General features: G+C 40.8%; 1 protein-coding gene across 7 annotated transcripts in view; it reads right to left on the bottom strand.

The window, feature by feature from the left end:
• The window catches only part of DLGAP1 (DLG associated protein 1), a 435,006-nt gene that overhangs the window by 132,917 nt on the left and 276,540 nt on the right, over positions 1-25,549 (bottom strand). For 6 of the 7 annotated variants that reach the window (XM_020794518.3, XM_078391586.1, XM_072998818.2 and 3 more), the window contains exon 5: positions 15,274-16,292. In XM_020794518.3, coding sequence (XP_020650177.1) covers positions 15,274-16,230 — 957 coding nt within the window. In that variant the 5' untranslated portion in view covers positions 16,231-16,292. Of the gene's footprint in view, positions 1-14,342; positions 15,092-15,273; positions 16,293-25,549 lie in introns of those variants that run through there. The other variant, XM_020794521.3, reaches the window with a different exon arrangement.

Here is a 25,549-nt window from a genome sequence, read left to right as displayed (position 1 = left end):
AAGAATGATAGGAATGAGACTATAAGTATTCCCTCATTAGGGGAACTCATAGACGTTTGAAGCAGCCACGCTATTGCTGTCTCAGGGTTCAGAAAATGCACCAATACAGAAAAATAAGTTGTCCCAAAGGCACACCCCAACATAAAACCCATGTGACTTTAAAAACCCCAATCCAGCTATAGATTCATTTCAACAGTGCAGCCAAGATCTCAGTATAGTGTAAGAATTAGAGCACTGGATTAGGACTAGGATTCAGAAAACCTAGGGTCAATCACAACTGACTGAAACTCACCAAATGATCTTGGGCCAGAACTATTTTACAGGATTGCTGTGAAGACAAACTGGGGAAGAAGGAAGCTATATACATAACTTTCAACTCATTGGAGGAAAGGTGATATAAAATGTAACAAATAAACATATTATAAGAAGGGCAGAACACAAAAAATAAATGTTTAAAGCCTTTTTAGTCTTGACATATATGAAATTGAAACCAAAAGGCAAACTCTGCTTTTAGAGCTCCTTTCCATAACTACAGTATAAGATTCCCACCTCCACAAACACAGTACCATTGCATTTTGCTACTATAAATCTTCAGCATTGTCCCATAACAATGCTATCAAAAACTTCCAAGATGTCCAGAAGAAACCTACAGGGTAACACCATTTATCCCTCACCCTCTGCAACATGGGCTGTACAAAGAAATTTCAATGCCAATATATATTTTATTTATTTATTTATTTAGTTTATATCCTGCCCATCTACACTGAAGTCTACTCATGGCAGCTAATAACACACAAGAATAATAAAATAAAATAAACAACATTTAAACCATAAGGATAACAATAAACTGATAGGAGGGAAGGCCTGCCTAAAGAGCCAGGTCTTGAGTTGGCTCTTAAAAACACCCAGCAAGGGAGCTGAAAGGATGAAACAGCACTCACTGTTGATGGAGAAAAGGAGATGTAGAGCTGGATGTCATCAGTGTACTGATGACACAAAGCCCCACACCCTCTGATGACCTGACCCAGCGGCCTCATGTAGATATTAAACAGCATTGGGTAGATAATCGAGCCCTGCGGGACCCCACAATTAAGATTCCATGGGGCCAATACACTGTCCCCAAGCTATAGTCTCTGGGGATGGTACTCAAAGAAGGATCGGAGCTAGGTTAGCACTAGACCACTGATTCCCAGCTCAGAGAGCCTCCCCAGGAGGATACCGTAGTCGATGGTATCAAAGGTGGCTGAGATATCAAGAAGGACCAACAGAGACATTTAGCCACTGTCCACCTCCCTCAGCAGGTCATCAAACAGTGTGACCAGTGCCATTTCCATACCGTGGCACAGCCTGAAGCCCAACTTAAATGGATCCAGGGCATTGGTTTCATCCAAAAGAGTCTGGAGCTGGTCATCCACCACCTTCTCCACCACTTTGCTGAGGAAAGAAACATTGGTGATGGGCCTATAATTGCCAGTGCCATCCACCACCAAACTTGGTTTCTTCCTAATGGGCCTAATGAGTGTCTCCTTGAGGGAGAGAGACCCATTAATTATTGCGGCAGCCCATTCAGTTGTTATAGGCTTGGCTGTTTTGATTACCCAGGCCAGGCAAGGGTCAAGGGAGGCTTGACCGCTGTCGTGGTGGCACGACAGCAATCAGTTCTTTTTCCACCATATCTGGTGTCACAGGCTGAAAGAGATTGAGTCTCATCGGGCAAGATGGAGTGCTGGACATCTCTGCTCGATCTACTGTGTTCAAAAAAGGAAAGTACTCCCAGCGAGTGGCTTCCACTTTAGATTTTTAAAATGCTGCAAATTGGTCAGGTGAAATACTAGTAGGAGGCCTATCACTTAGACCAATTCCAGATAGATCCCGGACTATATGGAAAAGTTCCACCTGCTGATTTGAAGCTTCGCTTATCCAGACAGTGAAATAAGCTCGACTGGCAGCCCTCACTCTGGTAAGGTAAAGGTTAGTCACAATCCTGACAGCTTTACAATTATAATCTGCCGGGTTATGTCTTCACTTGCACTCTAGCCTTCTCCTAATTTGCTTCATCGTTCGCAGCTGCTGGTTAAACCAGTGTACTGAATGAGCTCTGCAATGGATAGAGAATTTAGGAGCGATCGTGTCAACAGCCCTGGTAGCGGCAGCAAGCCAGCCATCAACCAGAACCTCGACAGGAGCACTAGTCAGATCAGCCGGAATCCTATAGGATCCAGTAACCTTCGAGGGCAGACCATTACAATAGGTCCTTGCTCCCTGTGGAGTGGGAGAGCCACGAGAGGTTGCATTTAATTAGGCATAAGGTCGGTCACCATCAGACCACACTCACTTTGCTCAGGGGAGAACACCAGGTCTAATGTGTGACCGCACACATGAGTGGGGCTGTTAACATGTTGGGACATGTCCATGGAAGCCATGGTTTTCAAGAATTCAAGAGCCTGACCAGAAACCTCTGCCTCTGCATGGATGTTGAAATCACCCAAGACCAAAACCCTCGGGGATTCCAACAGTGCCACAGAGACGAAGTCTGCCAGCTCCGGTAAGGAAATGGCTGGGTCATGGGGAGCGCAGTAACCCAACAGGATCCCAATACCATCCCTGGCCCCAATCAACATGTGTAGGGCCTCAAGACCTGGTGTCACCAACGCGGAGCACCTAACAACCTCTAGAGTGTTTTCATAGACAATAGCTACTCCCCTCCGGCCCCTCCAGTCTACCCTGCTGTTGGACTGTATAACCTGGAAGGCAGGTAAAGGTCAAGGGAACACCCCCTTCCCCACCCACCCAAGTCTCAGTTATGCATGCCAGGTCTGCATCCTCCTTCAGGATAAAGTCTCGGATAATCTGGGATTTGTTGGATACAGATCTGGTGTATATCAACATTAAGTAGAAACTAATAATAACATGAATCACTAAAATGTGTTTGAACACTTCATACTGATAGCTGAAATGACTGTCTTGGCTTAGGAGTTTCTTATTGCATGGCCCAACAATCATATCCTTTCAGGTGACTGGGACCACATATTCTCTCAGTGTAGTATTTCCTGAGTGCTCACTGGAAGGACAGATCCTGAAGCTGAGGCTCCAATACTTTGGCCATCTCATGAGAAGAGAAAGCTCCCTGGAAAAGACCCTGATGTTGGGAAAGTGTGAAGGCAAGAGGAGAAGGGGACAGAGGACAAGATGGTTGGATGGTGTCATCGAAGCTACCAACATAAATTTGACCCAACTCCGGGAGGCAGTGGAAGACAGGAGGGCCTGGCGTGCTCTGGTCCATGGGGTCATGAAGAGTCGGACATGACTAAATGACTAACCAATAAAAATATTTATTACCTCTAGCACACAAACAAACTAGTATAGAAACAGTTTCCCAGCAACGCGAAGACCCTACTACTACAGGCACTCTTGATTGCACTTTCACACTGCGACCTCCTAAACCCCTTTAAAACCCTATTCAGTCATTACTTACTGTCAAACACACTTAGAGCTCAGCACCTTGTTTCTCCCAGTTTCTCCATACCTCCTAGTGGTGCAAAGTTATGAGACAGAAGGGAAGGGCTATGCATTCCCCACTAAATGTGTCAGAGAGACCTGGTAAAGTAAAGGTTTTTTAGATTGGGCATCCTTCAGTCTCGAGGCACTATGGTAAACATGCTCTGTATGGAGGACCTGGAACAACATTTAGTGTGGCTGAGAAGGCCAATTCGAGAGTGACAATCCCTTCTACACTGAAGACAAATACAGTCTGTCCCCTGTCCAGCTCCATTCCTAAGGCCTTCAGATCACGTTTGTAGATATCCTTGTACCGCACATGTCGTCTCCCTCTGGGGCGATTTCCCTGCACTAATTCTCCATACAGGAGATCTTTTGGAATCCGACCATCAGCCATTCTCACAACATGCCCAAGCCAACATAGACATCGCTGTTTTAGTAATGTATACATGTTAAAAATCCCAGCTCATTCTAGGACTACTCTATTTGGAATTTTGTCCTGCCAGGTGATACCAAAAATGCATCGGAGGCAACACATATGGAACGTGTTCAGCTTCCTCTCCTGCCGTGCATGAAGGGTACAGGACTCACTGCAGTACAGGAGTGTGCTCAGGACACAGGCTCTATAGTATATGCCGTCAGCTTCTTATTAAGCCATGCTCTCTTTGTGAGTCTAGAGAACATGGTAGCTGCTTTGCCAATGCGTTTATCCACCTTGACACCTAGGGAGAGAGTGTCAGAGATTGTTGAGCCAAGGTACACAAAGTCATGAACAACCTCCAATTCTTGTGTGGAGATGGTAATAGAGGGAGGTGAGTCCACACCCTAGCCCATGACTTGTGTTTTATTTAGGCTGATTGTTAACCCAAAGTCTTGGCAGGCCTTGCTAAAGCAATTCATGAGTTGTTGGAGGTCTTCAGCAGAGTGGACAACAAGAGCTGCATCATCAAAGAAGAGGAAGTCCCTCATGCATTTCAGCTGGACTTTAGTCTTCGCTCTCAATCTAGAGAGATTAAAGAGCTTTCCGTTTGATCTAGTCTGGAGACAGACACCTTCTGTTGCAGTTCCAAAGGTGTATTTCAGCATAACAGCAAAAAAGATCCCTAACAGGGTCAGCGCGAGGGAAACCTTGACATTTGAGCGTTCAGCCTGGAGGCAGGCGGTGCATCATGGCCTCTCCCAATTTCAAGAGACCCTTGTCCAGCAGGCCGAGGCAATGAGACAGTCCTGAAAGCAGCAAAATCAGGGAGCTGGACAGGGGACAGACTGTATTTGTCTTCAGTGTGGAAGGGATTGTCACTCTCAAATTGGCCTTCTCAGCCACACTAGACGCTGTTCCAAGTCCTCCATACAGAGCACATTAACATAGTCTCTTGGGACTGAAGAATGCCTACACATATCTATCTACATAGCTTCTATGTTCTGTATGCACAAAATACTTCAAAGTTGTAAAAATACAAACTACAAAAATATTACAGCTATGGAAAAAAAACTTTAGACACAAAACTTAAATATAGCATATGAAAATTGGACTTGAGTTTTAGGTGAATACTTAAGCCAGAATTCAGTCGAAAATACAGGAGCAAAAGTACAAGAAAATATCAAAATGAATGTTTTCAGTTGTATTCTAACAATGCAAAATACAGTATACAGCCTAACAAGGCACATTTAAAAACAAAGAGAATACATCTTTTTAAATATTAAAGTTCTTAAAGGAAATATCATATATAAAAAACAGCTTTCTTAGTCTCCAAGCATATTAAGCACACACACACAGAAAATTACTGTAAGTCCTCAGCTAGCCTGGCCAGCCTTGTGCCAGTATGTATCTATGGAGGGAAACCCATGATGATTATTGTTCTTTGACATATGGTGCCCAAAGTGGTGTGGAGTTGCAATTATGTGATGAATGCTCTGTGTACCAGTGTCTTATCTCCCTATATTTATAACTCTTTAAGTGGTTTTCACTTCCTCCCAATCTCAAAACAATTCTCTCTCCAGCATCTGCAAGTTCTGAAGGTCCAACAAAAAATCTGGAGCCTCGCCACACAGTGGTTAAGTGCAGTATTGCAGCCTAAACTCACTCATGACCCGGGTTCAATCCTAGGTAGCTGGCTCCAGGTTCACTCAGTCTTCCACCCTTCTGAGGTCAGTAAACTGAGTATCCAGCTTGGGGGGGGCAGCAATATATAGCCTGCATAATTAAATTGTAAACTGCTCAGAGACTGCTTTAAGCACTATGGGGCTGTACATAAGCAGTGTGCTTTGCTTTTTGTTTTTCGATAGAAAAATCTATTGTTCTTATCATCTTTGTGGCTCCAGGGGTCTGTAACTTAATATTGGCTAGCTGCCATTATTTACATTTATGTCATTTTTATGACTAGAATTTTGAAGAACTTGGAACAATAAGACTCTGTAGGAATAAGCCCCTATAAGAACTTATAGCTTCAAAGGTCTAAGGGCCATTGCAATATTACACTATTATGATCACCAGTAGGATGAGCTATATGACCTAAAAACACTATTTTCATATTTCATCACAAGCAATTCTACTCTTTACAACATATTTTCATTTATTTCCATGCTAAAGTGGCAGGCATGAATGAAAATTTTCAAAGCAGATTTATCAAGCAATGACCTTGTTCTCAGGCTTGCTGGAAACCTGCCCATTTGTTCCGAAACCACTAATATAAACCAAGGCATGCATTAAAATACTTTCATTTCCAGAGACACTTTTCCTGGATTTCCTGAATAATTTTTATAGACAGAAAATTTCAAATATTGACATGTGTATAACAAAGAGGAAGCTGCAAGTTAGCTTGGAAAACAAGATTCTGGAACACTGCCTTACCCCAAAGTATCTGGGTGTCACTCTGGATTGAAGTCTGACCTACAAAAACATTGTCTCAACACCAAACAGAAAGTTGCTACTAGAAGTAACATACTTGGAAAACTGGCTGGGACAGACTACAGTACATACCCACAAACAAAAAGAACAGCTTTGTCCCTGTGCTACTCCACAGCAGAATATGTTAGTGTCATATGGTATAAATCAGCCCATGCCAAACAAGTAAACGTAGCTCTTAATGAATCATCAGAATTATCACCAGCTGCCTCAAACCTACCTCCATTGAAAAAGTCTGGCATTGCCCTTCCAGAGGTACAAAGAGGTGCTAGTAAAGAATGAATGAAATAAGGTAATACAGCACTACTTCATGGACAGGAACCCCCTATATAACATCTAAAATTGAGGAAATGTTATCTGCACACACATCTCAAGTTCTAAATTTCAAACCAGAAGAAGCTAGGCTAAAGCTATGGAGAACAAAAACAACACATTTTGCTGAATGGATGAATGTCGAAGAGTGTCTCCCACAAGAACAAGACTCTAGCTGGACCATCTGGAATACACTTAACAGACTTCAAAGTGAAGGAGGAAGCTCAAAGAATAATTAAGCACAATGGGTCTACTTGGATGCAGAACAAATTTTCTGTGACTGTATAGAAATTCAATGTAGTTTTTATGTGCATGCAGTTAGTGCCACACCACATGTACAAAAGAAGATCTAGCAGATGGCCAAGATAATGCCAATAAAGTAGTCTGCTTCTGGTCAAAAATAGTCTAATTATTTAATTTGTTTTTAATTTTACCTATATTTCATATACATCAATAGTCTTATATTGTGTAACATTCTGATATGAATTTCCTACCATTTAGCTTCACTGAATGAGCCTGATTTCCACTGCTATCAAAGAAAAATTTCATCCCCTCCTCCTTCACCATACATCATTCTTAATTTTATACTGTTTTATCATGCCCTTCCCATAAGTACACCCCTTTTCAAAGTTAAAAACCCTCAAACATTGTCCTGGTAGGGGTTGTTCCACCCCCCATAAATCATTTTTATTACCCTTTTCTGCACCTTTTTCAGTGCTATAATAGCCAGTTTTGAAGTGCTGTGATGAGAAATATAGTGAATATTCAAAATTTGGACACACCACAGATCGGAATGAACAGAGCAGTTTTACTTTTCCCAAATGGCTCCCAAGATAAAATCTGCTTTTTCACAGCAAATGCTCGCTTACTCAGTTGACACTTTCACTGAGCTACTCAAAACTCTTGTCATTCACCAATAGTTTGGAACCCACCAGTGCCTCTGTTAAGTTTTTAAGTATTTTGACCCCCATGTTTGACCCTTGTGTGCATAACTTTTGATTTCCATTTCCATTCCCCTGTTGAGGACATCCTTTTGGAGCTCTGCACAATCCCTTTCTGTTTAACCACCATAAGGATCTGGTATTGTTAGGAAAGTTGGCCACCTCACCCCCAACTTCAGATCATTTCATGAGTAAGCCAAAAAGCACTGGTCCCAGTACAGATCCTTTGAGGACTCCAGTATTCACATTTCTCCTTTTGACAACTGTATATTATCCACTTCCTCTTCTTTAAACCAACCTGTTAGAGAATGTCTGTTGCTATGTTTTCTCAGGAGTCTTTAATGAGTGATACTGCTGAAAGCTTGTGGAAGTCAAACAATCTCTACGGGATAAGTCAAGAACTACTACAATTAAAGCATCCCTGGCAGATGGCTATCCAACAGCTTCTTTAAAAGATCTAGAGAAAGGAAACACACACTTTGAGATAGGCTGTGCCATGAATGGACAACTCGTACAATCAGGATGTTTTTCCCAGTGTTCATTCAAGATCACACTTCTTGTAATTTGAATCTGCTGGCTCCTATCTGGAGCTCAGAAAACAAATTTATTCCATGTGACACATAGCAGCCCTCACATATTTGTAGACAGTTACCATATCACCTATCTTTTCTCCAGGCTAAACATAACTTCCCATAACCAATCCTTACAGGGTTTGTTTTTCAGACCCTTTGCCCTCCTTTCAACATGTTCCATCTTGTCAGTATCATCCTTGAACTGAGGAACTCACAGCTAGGCCCAGTACTTCAAGTGTCTCTTCTCCCAACACCCTCTGAACCACTTACTCCTTGGTGCTCCAGGGAGAACAAAGGAAGCAAGTTGTTGCTTCTGGATGTAAACCAACCCTGCAAGGTAGAAACTTGAAAACCCACCTGGATACTCAAAAACCTCTGAGCGCAAAAGATACAGGATTTAGTATCTTCAACCTCCCAGCTATCTAAATGACAACACAACTGTAAAATTTTGTTATTGAAATTGTAGTAAAACACAAAGATTCAGCAAAATGCCTACTGATTCAAGCAAAATCAATATAACATGAAGCAGTTCCATGTTACGGAAAAATAAAAGTAGTTTCAGGTAATTAGGACTAATTCTCACAGAAAACAATAAAGCTATATGATTCTGAGCTATATTTATTTATATATTTAATTTATATGCTGCCCACTCTACCCAAAGGTCTCTTTCCTAGGCATAAGTGAAGTTCAGCATTATGATGGCTACATATTGAAGCAAGCATGAAAAAGCATATTGCTACAAGATAGCTGCTGCTCTCTTAACTTATTGTTCTTTTCCCACCTTATATCCCATTACGCTTTCATAAGCTAGCTAAAGCTTCCCACCAATCAGCTCAAGCCAATTAATTGGTTTCTGTTGCATGAGCACTCCCATAAATGTAAACCATCCACATGTCATGAGAAGCCAGGAACAGGTAGCTTCTCAGAAAATATTCCAAGGCCAAAGATAAGCTTTCACAGGTGTTCAGAATGTCTTGGCCAAACATTCTTTCTTGGATACCTCACCTCAAGCATTTTTAAGATTTTACAAGAAATAAAGATTATGATTAACTCCATTTCTGCTGGTGTCATCACAACGCTGGGCCCAGAACAGAATGTTGTGGCATCTCACTTACCACTTTTCTCCAGGATGATGGGGAGCGATTGCTGAACATACTTTATATAATTAATTACATGCCACCAAGTTCCAGCTTCTGGCTCTGCAGCCAGATACCTAACACACTGAGCCATCCATCCATGATATACAAAGCTTGTAACTCCACCAAGATCAGTTTGGCATTACTTACTTGAGAAACCCATGTTGCCTCTCAGCAATCATTACATTCTTTTCTAAATACTGTACACACTGACTGCTCTAGAACCTTCCTTCTTATTGATGTGACACTGACGGCTTGGTAGTTGCCTGCATGCTCTCCCCTTGTCCCCTTTGAAAATGCAGACACTTGCATACCTCCAGACCTCAGTAATTTCACCAATTCTCTAAGAATTCTCAAAGATTACAGTCAGATGCTATGTGCTTATACTGGCATGTTCCTTTAGTACTTTTGATGCAGTTCACTGACCCAGGGAACATGAATTCATATAAAACAGCTAGGTGTTTCCATATCACCCGTTTTCCTATCCTGAGCAGTAATCCCCTCACTGCCTTCTTTATCATATTTGCTATATTTTCATTAATTGGGGCACACTTTCCCCTTTTAGACAAGATGGAGGCAAAGCAGGTGTTGAACAGTTCCTTCACCTCTTTGTTACTCGCTAGCATTTCTCTCCCATGCAGTGGCCCCTACCACGCTTTTGTTCTTGGTCCTGTCCCATGCATAGCTTTAAAATTTTTTGTTTTTTTTAACCCCTCTTTCAAGCTTGAGCTTATTCTCAACTTTTGCCCTCACAACCTTCTTGCGACAGATATTCATTCGCACTCTTCTTCAAGGATTTAACCCTTTTCCCTTTCTTCTATACATCCCCTTTCCATCTTAATATAACACCTGAAAGCTCCTTAGGAAGCCATCCAAGTTTCTTGAGACTTCTCCCACTTTTGTTTCTCACTGGAATTGTTTACGATTGTGCATATGGTTTTTAAAAAACTTCTGCTCATCATAAACTCCTCTCTCTTTTAACACTTTTGTTCATGGGATGTCACCCAGTATTTCCTGAAGGTTTGTTAAACCAAGTTTCTTAAACTCTAAACATGTGTTCTTCTACTCTCAGTTTTCTTTTTTTAGTGTCCTGAATCCCAAGAGAGTGAGGCCAGTCCTACTGCTTTCACCTTGTTGACCAGTTCTTCCTTGTTAGTTAGCTGACCTACTTTGTCATTTCCTTCACCTTCTGAAAGATGAAATTGTCAGCAAGGCAGATGAAGAGCTTGCATTCAGATTTCAGGATAATTAAGTCTCATGTTGAACTATTGGATAGCTCAGTGGTTTAGGCATCTGGCAATGGAGCCAGAGGTTGGGAGTTAAATTCCTCACCATGTTTCCTTTACAAGGGATGGACTCAATGATCCATAGAGTCCCTTCTAGCCCTGCAGTCCTACTGCTGCAGCAGCCTTGTGGCACAATGGTTAAACTGTAGTACTGCAGTGAAGACTCTGCTTATGACCTGAGTTTGATCCTTGGCTCAGGTGGCCAGCTCAAGGTTGACTCAGCTTTCCATCCTTCCACAGTTGGTAAACTGAGTACCCAGTTCATTGGGGGAACAATGTTAGTCTGCATAATTAAAGTTGTAAGCCACCCAGAGAGAGCTTTAAGCACTAGAAGGCAGTATATAAGCAGCACACTTTGGCTTTTTTTTCCAGGAAAAAAATGGCTAACCTTAATTGGAAGACCATTCAATAGAATAGGAGCCAATGTAGTAAAGGCCCCACTCCCAGGAGCCTCTGTGCACATATCAGAGTCATATAAAACCACTGGGAGAATGTTATCAGATGACATCAGTGACCACATGATGAGAGAGTGTCCTACTTGTTATTAGTACATGTCTGAGCAAGCTGTTCTGAATCAAATCCAATGTGCACTGAATTCCTCTAGAACAACAGGTGAGCAAAGTGTGGCCTGCAGACAAAACTGGGCATGTAGTGAAAGTCATTCCCTGAATAGGCCTCTGGAAGGCACAATTTGAATTTTGGGGTGACTAGTGTTTGGGTAGAATGTCTAGCCCTCCCAGATCTGAAGGTGGGCAAAAATGCCCCCCTCCATGAAGTGTCCTATTCTTCTATCATAGAGCTACTAATTGAGTAGATGTCAGTGTGTATGAATGATTGTATTTCTACACAGAAAGCAAGATGGATTAATAACATTATTTGCCTTTTTTTAGATTCTAAAGATTTGTTTGCGTGGAACATTGACTCACTTTCAGGTAACAATGATCATATGATGAATTGTACTTCAAGGAAATTATCTTATATTTCCCAGGTGTAACAATTGCATAGCAATCAGAACCATCAACAACTTATTCATACTTCCAAGCAAAATGGGTAACAGATTAAATGACCAGCATAATAACATAGATTTTTGTAATTTGGAATGTTGGAATGAGCTCCTTCATTACTTTCAGCATGACGAACGTAAGAAGAGGAATGTTGATCAGAAACAAAAGCCTATCTAATTCAGCATGATGCTTACACAATGGTTAACTGGATGTCCAAGCATGAGGATCAGCTCTTGAGCAGGAAATCAGATCCTTTTAAATGTCACTCAGTTTCCAAAACAATAATAAATACAGAAGCAAACTTTCTTTAAAACCTTTAACAATGTATTGTCTTTCCCCCTTTTCAGAAGTTATCAGAGATGTTCATGGGTCCCTCAATCTGATCCAGTTGTCCAACTGGTGCTTCAGCTCAGGACATAGTTTGATCTAGTATGACTTGTGGCCCCTCCAATCCAATCTGGGCCTGGATTTGGAAGTTCCTGATGCACAGAAAGCTATAATTTTTTTTGGGGGGGGGGATTTTTGTTGTTACGAATTGCCATGAAATGTGGCAAGATGGTAGATCACATGGAGAGGGTTTATGGTGCCAAATGAAGACAGGGAACCTTTGAAGTTTGAGGACAAGCCATATCTAAAATTTGGTTCTCCCATTTTAATTCTGTTTTTAAACAAGCTGCTGCCAGCTGCTGTTAACTCAGAAACAGGCAACCTTTATACTGGAAGCCGGGTCAGGGGTGTGGAAGGAATGAGAACTGTGTTCATAGAAGCAGCAATGTGATCCCAATCTAAGGAGGGCAGGTGGCAAAACAATAAAGGACAAATTAAAAAAGCGAGAGAGAAAGAGGGAAGACAGACAAACCTTTCAATCAACTAAACCTGACTGAAACCTAATTACGCAAAGCCCAGACAAGAAAGCAAATACCCAACACTGTCACACACACACTCAGTCCAAAATCAAAGTGAAACTAAACCTAATTAGCACTTGCCTTAACCTAGCTAGTATCTAAGCAAACTGAGCAGAAATGTGGGAGGCACTAATATACAATACCCTCCCATTCTCTCAGTCATTGGAGAATACAGAAGCCTTTACCATCTCACACAACTTCAGTGTCTGCCTTATTTCCTATTTTTCAGTTAGTCTTTTTTTTTTAAAGTAAGGCTCCATATGTGGAATTGTATCCTGTGCATCAAAAGACAACTCCAGTCTGCACCAAACCCAGAGTGGGTGCAACTAGATTGATATAAATAGTAACAGTTCAACATATGGCTGAAGCCGGTGCACAGCCCTAAAGTTATTTGGATGCTTTCCACTTAAGATGAAAATCTGTTTCAGAAATTAATAATGCCCCATCTTAACTATTTTGCATATGTACGCGAACATTTTAATAGGACAATCTGTACATGTTCTCTAGATAAGCAAGGCATGGGTTTTAAAATATATTTTACATACTTTATGTAGAGGTGTTTTTTTTTTTTAAATGATTTTTAAAAAGCTCCATACTTCTATATCACCTCTTCAACTTGGCTTTCTTTAGTTAATTAGTTACATGCCATCAATTCAGAACTGACTTAAAATGCTCTTACCAGGTTTTCGAGATAAAGTGAGATATTTAAGGAGTGATTTTAACAACCCCACTCCCCCAATGAGTTTCCAAGGCCAAGTAGGGATTTCAACCCTGGTTTCCAGAGCCCTAGTCTGCCACTCTATCCACTACGCCACACTGCCTGCCTGGCTTTCTCACCTGACAGTTATTCAAGATTCAATAATACTCATATGTTTAAAAACAAATCAAACAGGGTATTTCTCTGATCTTTTCAAAATCTTGAAATAGTGATAATAAATTGACTCTACAAATTTGGCAAGTACTTAATAATGATTTTAAAAAAAAGCCTAAGCAGACACGGAAAGGCAAATAAATATGCAGGAGCTTGTAGATGTTTTGCACAATGCTTTAGAGGACTGTTGGAGACACAGATAATGCCCTCTAATTCTATTTCAGGAGTCTATGCCTATCAGTTACAAATGACTTGAAAGTCTCTATGTAGGGGTCAAGGAAAGAGGAGGCTGCCACGATGTTTACACATGCGCTGTTACCACTCGATCACATACTGGGTCATGAGCTACTTAAATGAATAGTGTGTGTTATTAAAGACTTAACATAAAAAAAATCAGGAGGTGGGTTACAATTTTATTTCGACTGGACACATATGACAGTCTTCCTCCCTGGCACATTGTCATTATTTTACTACGTTCAAGAGCAGCCTTCTAAATTCCTTCTATATTATGCAAATGAAGCTATATCAACAGAGATATGTACTAGTAAAAATCATATAAGCTATATATTCTCTCCTCTTTATATTCTGAGATGTACATTGGCCTTTAATGATTGAAAACAGAGCCTCTGAAATCCATAGCACCACAGTCCCATTTTGAGGCCATCTCAACTATACCTATATCAATACCTTAAGATGACAGTAAAATCCCCTCCTGTTCCTGAACATGGACTCAGATGCCAAAATGGAATTACAGAATGCCCCATAAGTGAAACACAAAAGAAAACTAGTCTTTAATATGCACACAAAGCACAGATTAGAATTAAATAGCAGGCAAAAAGAATAAAATAGCAACCATCCAATTAATTTAAAAAAAAAAACAAAAACCACAGAAAAAGATTTCTAGGATCAAACCTCTTTTTTCCTCATAGTCTTTTCTCTTCTTTGCTTGACATTACTCCACTGTCCATGCACAGTTAGATGTGACATATCTGCTTCAAAATAAAATGCATAAAAAACAATCCACCGATCTTGCAATGCTGAAACTGTGTTAATTTTCTGATCCACGTTCTTGCCACAAACATTAACCGGCAGTGTGATAGCTCCAAGAGCAGACATCTGATTCTTGACATTTAAAGATACAATAATGGTGAAAAATAGTGACGCTTTATTAACTGCAAACAGCTTGTGAGGGAGTAACTGATGTACTCTCAAACAGTATAATCAGAACATTCAATAATTTCATTCTTTCAGCACTACATTTTTTTCCAGCCAGCACTAGCATTTTTTTAAAGGAAGAATAGCTGGAAACACCAATCTGGTCACTTCGTACAATTATTTCATGAGGGTTTGGTTTTCTTTCTCTTCATAACAAAATAGATATTTATATTGGTTCACAGTGTACAAAACACTGTTAAAAGGGTCTCCAGTTTCATTGCAAAATAACAAAATGAAGGCAAATCCTAAGATTACAGAAGCTAATGAATATCTGTAGTGGTAATGTAAGGCTCAGTGAGATTGTAATACTAAATGAAAGCTTTACTACCTCCAGTTCCCTTGTGACCTGCTGCGCTGTTTTGTGTGCCTTGAGTGGCTTTTAACCCCCACCCCCAATTATTCAGAGAGTTCTTATTCTTTTCACATGTTAAGAAAGTGAACCAGTTCCTCATTGTATGCATTCATTTGAAACACCAACCCTTAGCAACCAAAATGCAGATTTATTTATAATTTGTATATGAATTAACTCCCACCTTCCTCTTTTCATTTTCAGACTCATCTCAGCAGGAAAGACAAGAAAGGAAACAGAGGCAGCCTAAGCATCTGAAATCAATAACATGTACAGTACCTGAAGATACTGGCAAGACCGTTCTTGTTGACAGGTTTCTGCTTTCACCACTGTCTGGTCCATGTTCATGGAAGCTTTCTGGTAAACCTCACGAGCTCTGCTCACTGTCAGTGTAGAGGACCAAGAACTTTTTTTCATTAACTGAGCATCCAAATTTACTGGCAGGTTTGAACAGGTGGAACATTTGACATCATTATTGCTCCTGGAAGGCTTCACAGTATGTTCACTAAGAGTGTTATAGGCTTCCATAAAGTACTGAGAGGTGGAGCGGTCAGGGCATCGTCCCATAGTCATCACCCCACTTGGTCCATGGTAAACGCAAACATCGTTGTCCAAGTTGTCATCAGAACTCCACCATCCTGATGCATTTGACCTGGATTTTCCTTCTGATCTCCTGTCCTTGCTCTTGCTACGCTTGCCATACCTCATAGACTGTGTCTCCTCTGGGCTGGCTTTGCCTCCATTGATACTGCCCTTTGATGGGCCTTCAAGAGAATGAGACTTTGTGAAAAGTTTTTGAACGGAGTGAACCAAGTGGCGGATTCTCCCTGGACTATCACTACGGTGTTCTACAGCAGTCCTTTTGTACTGTAAAGTATGGTAGCCATCTCGGTTAAGAGGAAGCTGCCTTTCAAACTGGTCCAAAAGATTGGCAGGGATGCGATTACTTTTACCAGCTGTTCCATGTGGCACCAAAGCACACTCATCTTTAAGCTCATTATGGGAATTGTAATGCCTCCGAGGGAATGTGCTGCTGGCAATCTGATCATTATAGGGAACCATGCATTCTCCCTGAAAAGAGTTCCTCTGAGTGTAGTAAGAGTGATCTGCAGGATGGTGTTCCACAGGATTTAACAAATATGGCTTCCTGTCCGAGTGATGTACCAGAGAGTCACATCCTGGTTCACAGGCAACCCCATGATGGTGACTGCGACTTCCAGATAATCCTTTCATCATTGATGTGAAAAGTATCCCAAAGTCATCTGAATATGTGTTACTGAAATATCACCATGAAAGACCTAGAAGAACGGAGAACAGAAACATGAAATGCTGTAGCAATTAATATGCATATTTCAGATGTTGTCAATAGGGTGTTACTTGTATTAATGGCTTATAATTTATGGGACGGGTCCAGAGTAAATTTGTCACTGTTAGCTCCCACTAAAATCAATGGGACTGAAGACAGTTATAATTAACTTTTCACACTGAGTTCAGTGAACCCTAATCTGACTGTTACAAGGTTGCGTCCATTCCTATGCTCCAAATAAGAGAGGCTATGGTTCCCAAACATATGACTTGTGAACATATAAACTCCAGAAAAGTACATAAAAGAACCATTGACAAGCTGGATGGGATATCAACATATAGCATACAGGATTCACTGAAATCAGTGTGAAACGATGCTCATGATCTTTTCACAATGACTTCAATGAATCCTATATGTAACACTTAGAAAGGGATGCAACCCAGTGAATGGATCAGTGCTGTGTAAATGTTGTCATTAGCCATGCCACTCTAGGATACAGCAAAACATGGGTGGGTCATGAATTAGGACGGGAGCATTCTCACTCCAAAATTTTGGGAAGACACCACCCTATCCCCATTAGGAGCTGTTATGGCACTAAGAGATGTACCTTTCTGGGGTTGACGTACTCAGAAGTCACAGATGTTGGAATAGCAGCTACTTTCATTTGGAAGAGCAACAGAAATTTTCAGCAACCAATATCTTCAAGGAAAAGAATGTAATATTTGCTATGAGACGCTCAGCTGCACCCTTTGTTATAGAACTATTTCCAGAAACAGCATGTGATCTGAGGGGGGGAGGATCCCCTGAGTGGTGGATAAGTCCTTTCATAGCAGCTTGAATAAGACGTGCTGTAAGTTATTATCTATAATAGTTATATAGCTGAATGGATGAGAGTAATTTGGGGGATAAGACAAATTGTAATGGCGTGTTCATGCTTTCTTCTCCTATCACTGCTAGTACCAACATCTGGATGCCAGGTACAATGTCATCTCCTGTGGAAGGCAGGATAGCACAGTTAAGTGTAGCATTACAAATCACAAATGGAACCCCGCAGGGCAAAGTTAACATTACTGTACTGAAATCTCACTCAGACCTTTGGAACTAAGATAGGAATGTAACTTATCCAAAATTGTGTGTATTAATATTTCTTCAGAAGTGAGCCATTTACTGTAAGATGTTGTATCTCATCATCATACTAAAATGGAATAGTTAATAAAATAGCAAAATTTCTATGGACATTTTTTGGCAATAAGGTCCACCAAAATAACTGGAATTCAAGGTTAGTGCATTTATGAAAAGAACTGTAATTAATTTAGGAAATGAATTCTCATGCTATGTGGGCCTAAAAATAACCACAAATTGATGTTTCTCTATATTTAATACTTAACATCAGCTAATAGTTTGCTTTCCAGAAGCTATATTGGTACATATACTAAATGTAATGTGAACAGCATTTGGAATATCCATACAAGGTGAATTCAGTGGTATATTCAAATAAGAGCATGGTTTTAAAATACCCTTAAAACATTGTGAGACAACATATTAAGAGGTTATCTGGAAGTTGAGTCATGGCAATGGGACTTCTTTCTTATTAGGTTAAAACGTTTCACTACTCATCCAAGCAGCTTCTTCAGTCTCTACTTGGATAAGTAGCAAAACATTCCAACCTAATAAGAAATCCTGTTGCCATGACTCAACTTCCAAATAACCTCGCCTGGATGACTGAGAATCTTCACAGATATAGTAAGAGGTTAGGTATTTTCAAGGGCAGAGTACTTAATGTTTCTAATGTTCCAGTTTATCTTTTCTTTTGCAAATGTGAGCCATTGCACTGTGGGTCATCTGGTCTCCCAAGGGAATAGTGACTGTAAACTGCAGTTTCAGATAGTCATTAGCTCTGAAACTAATGACTAACTATAGTTCATTGACTTGGACATAATCGAAAAGGATGGGTTGGACCCAGAATTTCATAAATGGAGAGGCTCCTATTGTTGATGAAAGTGTGTTATACCTAACTGCAGTGGGTTGAATCCAGTATAGTTCCCACTTCACTAACTGAATGCTCCCAGAAATGGAAGAAAAAAGGAATTTTTACTGACTTCCCTTTTCCCAAAGTCCCAACTTTGTTTATTATAGCTTGACGCTGATGTCCTAGAATTAATTGTAATAACTGGGGTGGCTTGAAAATGTATTGGAAGAGACACTTCTCTCCCAACATTTCAAAGGTGTGGCCCCCCACCTTGGTCACAGCCCTCAGTACTTTTACATAATGGACATTCTACAACAGAATACTTTCTGAATTCAAAAACATGCATCCAAACAGATATTTACCTATAGTATATACTTAAATAAGGAGAAACAAGGAAATAATGGAAAAATGAAAATACTAACTGAATATAATTTTGAAAACAAGTTAGTCAACATACAGGCAAAAATACTTGATGTTCAAAACAGAATTACTGATCTCTGATTAAGTTGTTGCTTGAGGATGCTGCTGGGAGAGCAAGCAACACAGAGCAACAACAGATGGATTTAGCTTATGGAGAGAACATGGCTCTTAACATGATTCTAATCACCTAATGAGTCATTATATATATTATGAATGTCATGCTTAAAGCTATAATATTGTATACGTGACTGAGAAAACATTAACTTGCAGCTTAAATAAACAAAATATGCAACGAGTCTGAAAATCAAAGATGCACACTTTTTTTACTATTACTAGTAACAATAACAACTATGTGGTAGCAGATTGATTCTAACTTTTGGCAGTCCTTGCCAGGATCTGCTAGGTATGAAGTACTCAAAAGTGGTTGGCCAATCCTTTCTTCTGGTGGTACTCTAGAACTGTGTACTTGTTCAAGGCTACACTGGTTGGCTATTCTCCTGGGAGTTAGGGAACTGACCATCTACTCTTGGCTCCACAGCCACATGCTTTCTCTCTTATGATCATGAGCAGTCATTCTCAACCTTTGTTTTGGCTACGTCCCTTTTAGGAGCTCTTCTCAGGTTCCAGGGCCACCCACTAAACAAGTACTGTATACAACACAAACAGATATCTTTCAGACATTTTTCAGTATATGGCCCTCTTCTAAGGTGCCCTCAAGGGACCATATGCTTCCTGTTGGGAAAGGCGGATATTGCGAATACAGTAGAACAACCCCTGCTTTTATATGCATGTCTTGATTTATAAGAGATGGTCCCTTAAAAAACAAAAATAAATTAGAAGAAGAAATAACTATATCAACACATCAATGTTCTAACTTTTGAAGTACAGTATTATACAGATGCTTTTCTTTTTTAAAAAAAGAAACTGTAATTTGTTCTTCTTCCACTAATGAAATTAAGAGAGATCGTTTATATACATAGTTATGAACAAGCGCAATTCATCAGATATGAGATCTTGAGATGAATTATTTTTTCTAATAATTACAGAAGTTTTTGCAGAAATAAATAGTCTGCATATAGGGTACTGGTGTAGTAGTGGGATGGTATATACTAGAGATGGGGACGAATATAAAAACAGATCGGCTTTTTTGATGAAAACAGCCGATTTGTTAAATATTCATCCCTTCATATTCATGGGTTCCAGAGCGCCCCCCCCCATGAATATGAAGGGATTAATATCTACCCATTTTTATTTGTCCTTCACATTATTATTTTTACAAAAAAACATTCTGCCTACCGGCTGCCGATCAACTGATCGATGGCAGATAGGCAGCCACACCCCCAGCCAGCCACCCCAACACCCTACACCCCACACCGCCTTCCTCTCCCTACCTTAGCCTCCAACCCACCCCCACCAACACCCTCTTACCTTAATGGCTGCTGCCAAGGTCTCCTTCTGGTTTCCCAGCCATGGCATCTAAAAAGGAGACTTTCCGTTTTTGCAAAGATGGCGGCTGTGGCTTCATTCAGGGTAGGGAAGCTGCAGCTGCCATCTTTCCAAAGGACAGCCTGGATTCCCTTAGCTTGCCTTTAGGGAATCCAGGCTGACCTTTGCAAAGATGGCAGCTGCAGCTTCCCTACTCTAAATGAAGCTGCAGTTGCCATTTTTGCAAAAGGCAGCCAGTCTCCCTTTTTACATGCCGTGGTTGCGAAGGCCTGATGGAGACCTCGGCGGCAGCTATTAAGATAAGGGGGTGTTGTTGGGAGTAGGGCAGGGGCTAAGGTAGGGAGAGGAAGGGTGTGTGGGGGTAGGCTGTTGGGGTGGCTGGCTGTGGGGTGTGTGTGGCTGCCTATCTGTTGCCAATTAGTTGATCGGTGGCCAGTAGGCAGAATGGTATTGTTGCTATTTTTAAATAGGAAGGGGGTGTCAGTGGGCGAGGGCTAAGGTAGGGAAAGGAAGGAGGTGGGGTAGATTGTGGGTTTGGTGGCTGTGAGTGGGGGTGATAAGCTGATAAGCAGCCAGTAGGCAGAATAGTGGGGATTTTTTTTTTTTTTTTTTTGGTAATAGGAAGGGTGGCGGTGGGGGTGGTTTTTAAAATACCTCCCCCCCCCCGAATCGACAAATAGCGAAGTTTGTTGCTTCATAGGGGCAGCTTCGTGCTTCATGAGACGTCAACTTTTGACGACTTATAAAGCGGGACGACTCACCAAAATGATGAGTCGTCCCCATCTCTAGTATATACATTTATATGCCAAAATGGACAGGGGTTACCTCCGTTTGAATTTGAGTGGCAAGGATTTCACATGATCAGTTGTATGCCTATTCTACTGTCTGTGGACCTGTGGGTGTATCCCATGTGCAAATTCATCTTGTGTACTGGGATTTCCCATGTGTCAAAATTTTTAGGATGTAAGACCCACAGCTTGGAAACATTACTTTTTCAGACTACATCTCCCTGAATACATCAGCCATTTCTTTTTTAAGACCTAACATGAATACTTTCAACAAGATTTTGTACTCTTTCCACATACTGGTTTTATTGCTCATGATTCATCCTGATTGAAACATCTGAATCTACCACATACATTAAAGTTTCAACCCCCTCCCTCCACCAGTTGAACCTTTATTCAAAGCCAGTAATCTAATAATTTTAATTTAGTATAAATTAAATCATGATTTCATTCCTATTCAAAAAGCAACAAAATTAACATTCAGTCCAAGTTTTAATTCTGGCTCTTACCATATGAACCTGGGCCAGTATTCATGCATCCCTGTAAAGCACTTCGATACATGCTTATAATTTAGAGTACAAGTGGCCCCATTGACTTTACACTCAGCATGTTGTATGGTCTCTTTAATGACAAATTAATCTTTAACAGAGAGTGCCACTGAGATGGCAGACACCACAGGAGCCGTCGTCTAACACAATTAATCTGAGTCACATCCAAACGCCATTTCAAGATCTGCAAGTACTGAAGCAGAAGAGCTCTGAGACATGCCAGCACATTTAGAGAGATGTTTAATCAATACAGCACATCACTACCTTTCAAAAGCTAATGGAAACTAGTACATGTCGCGTATAAAATTATCTTAACAAAGATTAACCAATAGTGGACAACTATCATAGAGATCAGCTAAATCTAAGGACCAAAAGGTTTACGGTATTTTTTATTTTTGAAAACAGGGGAGGGCTAAAAGGCCAGGCTTTATGCATTTACAAATAGTATTCTCCAGTTCCCCAAATGATGCAGTTCAGCAATAGGGAACCTTGAGTAACCTATTTCAGTGTACAAACTAAACTACATAAACACAGCAGATGTCAAAGATAGTAGGGGGAAACAACAGGGAAAGCCTAAGGATATCCCCACCTTATTAAAGATAAGAATCAGACAAGACAAGGAAGAGATGTTGGAACTGATTAAAAACCAGTTGATTGTAGATGTCTGTGAGAAGAAACCAAGTAAATAGGTAGAAAAACCTAATACTACATGGCTATCCGGTGTAATATAACAACTCATGACCAGAGCAAAATAGCATTTCCCCTTCTGTGGCCGGACAGATGATAAAATGCTCTCTGCATCAGTAATACTTGCTGCCATTCCTGAGGAAGTTTTGACTAGGTATTATACTGCCCTAGGGCTTTTGGAACCTCTCCCAACCAGGAAGGAGGTTTCTTATTCCAAACCCTGCACTGCTGCCACCAGGGCTTATGCACCAAGGAGGTTCGTGAGTTGCAACCCTGATGATCCACTCCCTACTCTATTCCAAATGGCACAACAGTACCATCTTTATTCTCAGGTTGTGAGCCCTGACGCCAACTAGGAGTAGAAGGAGCAAAGTGCCCAGACTTTAGAGCCACCTCAAAAATCAAACTTCCTTTTCCACTGGCATAATTTGTTACAAGATTTGTCTCCGCAACCTGAGACTGGAGGAAACAGAGCAGTCCCTGGAGATGTCAACCAGTACCATAAAATTTGGCAAAAATCACTACAAGGAAGGGATGTGGCGTATTTTGGGCTCACATGCTTCTCTCCCCTTTCAGTTTTGAACAAACCAGTTTCCCATTACATCTGAACTTGGGACGTTGCGGTTTGTTCTCACTGTGTCCACTTTTATTTCCTTAATTGACCAAAGCTCTGTTTCAGCTCATAGTGAAATTACAATAAGAACAAACTGCAGTGTCCCAAGTCCGGTTTTAATGGGAAAGTGCGTTTTGTTCAAAACTGTCAGTGGATGTACTTCCCTCCACATGCAAGAGGAGAAGAGGGACATGGTGATATGCTTGGGGCCAAGGTTCATTGCAACTTAATTCTCATAACACTTCACTACAGTTTTCCTTTAGGTTTGAAGTAAGTCAATGACAGCATATACAAAATTGCCATATATACGAATTAAGGGGTTATGACCCATAACATGCTATACTTCATAAAATACAATTATGTAGCTTCAAGACAATCATGGATTCTGTCTCATTAATTCTTCCCATGACTTTAAGATCTGCAAAGAATTTTTGTGTGTGTGTTTAAGGCAAGATGCAGCTGAGTGAGTGAGACTTCTAAGCTGGAACCCATTACAGAGAGAATGAACCTATCATCTGAATCATCTTCCAATTTCCTTCCAGCACAGATTTCATGCAAACTGTAAGTAGAACTTCTCAGATCCATTCAGGATCACATTTTGGGAAGGAACAAATCAGTTCCAAGGCCATCCAAACTACTTTGAAGTTACTGTGAACATGAATTTTCTGTCATTATGCAAAGAACAGATGAACAGCTAAATATATAATCTATTCACTTACAAAACATGAGCTAAAGATGCTCCACAGCCCACACAGCTTAATGTGAATGGGAAGAATGTGTTTTTTTTTAAAAATCCTGAATATTCTGTGAGGAAAATTATGCATCAAAACCACTTAATCGATCCATCCAGAGATTGGCATTTTCCATTACTGGGGTGAGGGGGGGGGGAAGGAAAAGACAAATGGCTTCTTATCATCTTAATTCCATCCTACAGAAATAATCAAAACTACAAACAAGCAACATATTATTTACTCTAATGTTCTACCTTATGCTTCTTCAGATGTTTTTCATCCATGCAGTTTATACCAAAGTTTAAAATAATCAGTACAGAGTGCAGAAGTAGGCTGGAAATGCTGCCACAAAGTTCAAAGACATTAACTTCTGAACTGGGTCTTTCCCATTCACACAGAACACCTGACCCAGATACCTTAAGCTCTCCATCAATAGGCAACTTGAAGGCAGATCACTAATATGATCTTTTTGGGTCTATGTTGTCATTTGAAGAATGGGAGGAAAGTGTAATGCACCTTGTCAACCCAGCCAGGAGCCATTGAAGGCTTTCCTTTCCTAATATAATAGAAGCTTGAGGCTTGGCAGCCTAGTACAAGCAACATGTCATGGTGAAATAATATGCTACAATGAGAATAAACCACACTTTTTCAAATCTGGTTGTAATGGGAAAATGGACTTTGTTTGAAACTCTCAAACCTGATAGCAAACAACAAAGTTGTGTTATGAGAATAAGTTGTAACGAATAGTGGTGATAAAGTCCTGGTGCTGTTTCTTTGCCAGTCCAGCCCATTTTTCCATGATGCTTTTTGAAACATGTCTTCCTATTGCAGGCTTTGATTTATGAACAACCTCATTAAGATGAAAAAGAAATTAGAGTGAAAATACTTGGCCAAAAGAAGATAAGGAGCAGTGAGGTTTGCTTACCAGCCTGCTTCTTCAAAACTAAACTGATTCTTAAACAGCAGGCTGGCTCAAGGCCAAAGAGAGAGACAGTGAAACTGAAAAATCTTGTGTTTCTGGAAAAAATACCAGAGAGAAATACTACTGGACAGGCTTTAAAAGACTGAAAATTTGTGAATGCTGTTTAGTCTGGATCTTTCTCCCTAGACTGTGTGGGACTCTGATAACAGAATCTTGCCAGGTTTTCGGAGAAGGAGGAATATTTATTTATTTATTTATTTATTTTATTTTATTTATATCCCGCCTATCTAGTCACGATGGACTACTCTAGGCAGCCAACAACAAAGATAAAATACAATAAAATAAAACAACAAATTACAAAACAATTAAAGTAAAGAAACAATAAAGGAGAGAAGAAAATCAAAAGTAATCTGGTGAGAAGGCCTGCAGAAACATCCAGGTCTTTAATAGATTCTTAAAGGTGCCCAGCGAGGGAGCTCCGCGAATACCAGGAGGTAAATTATTCCACAGGCGAGGAGCCACCGCCGAGAAGGCCCTATTTCTTGTTTTCTCTTTTAGGGCCTCCCTCGGCGTTAAGCTCCTCAGCCTCACCTCCTGGCTCGCCCGTGTGACCCGGGTAGAACTTGGTGGGAGTAGGCGTTCCGCCAGGTATCGAGGCCCTAAACCATTTAGGGCTTTATACATAAGCGTTAACACTTTGAAGTCGATGTGGAACCTGATGGGCAGCCAATGCAATGCGGCCAGAGTGGGCGAAATATGTTGGAATTTTTTCACTCCACTGAGTAATCTGGCCGCCGCATTCTGCACCACCTGTAATTTCCGCAGCAACCTCAAAGGAAGCCCCACGTAGAGCGCATTACAGTGGTCTAATCTTGAGATTACGAGCGCGTGTACTAAGATGGTGAGCGCCCCCACTTCCAGGTAGGGCCGCAGCTGGGCTATCCACCTGAGGTGAAAAAAGGCGGTGCGGACCACCGATGCCACCTGTGATTCCATGGAAAGCACCGGGTCCAGATGAATCCCCAAGCTGCGTACCCCATCCTTTGCAGGGAGAGTCACCCCCCCAAAAGAATAAGCTTCTGGAAGCAAGAAAACGGACTGTGAATCACCAGTGAGATGACACAATTG

The sequence above is a fragment of the Pogona vitticeps genome, chromosome 4, assembly GCF_051106095.1.
Source record: "Pogona vitticeps strain Pit_001003342236 chromosome 4, PviZW2.1, whole genome shotgun sequence".
Classification (NCBI taxonomy): domain Eukaryota; kingdom Metazoa; phylum Chordata; class Lepidosauria; order Squamata; family Agamidae; genus Pogona; species Pogona vitticeps.
Note: the sequence above shows the minus strand (reverse complement) of the source record. Positions and strands in the feature narration are given on the sequence as shown.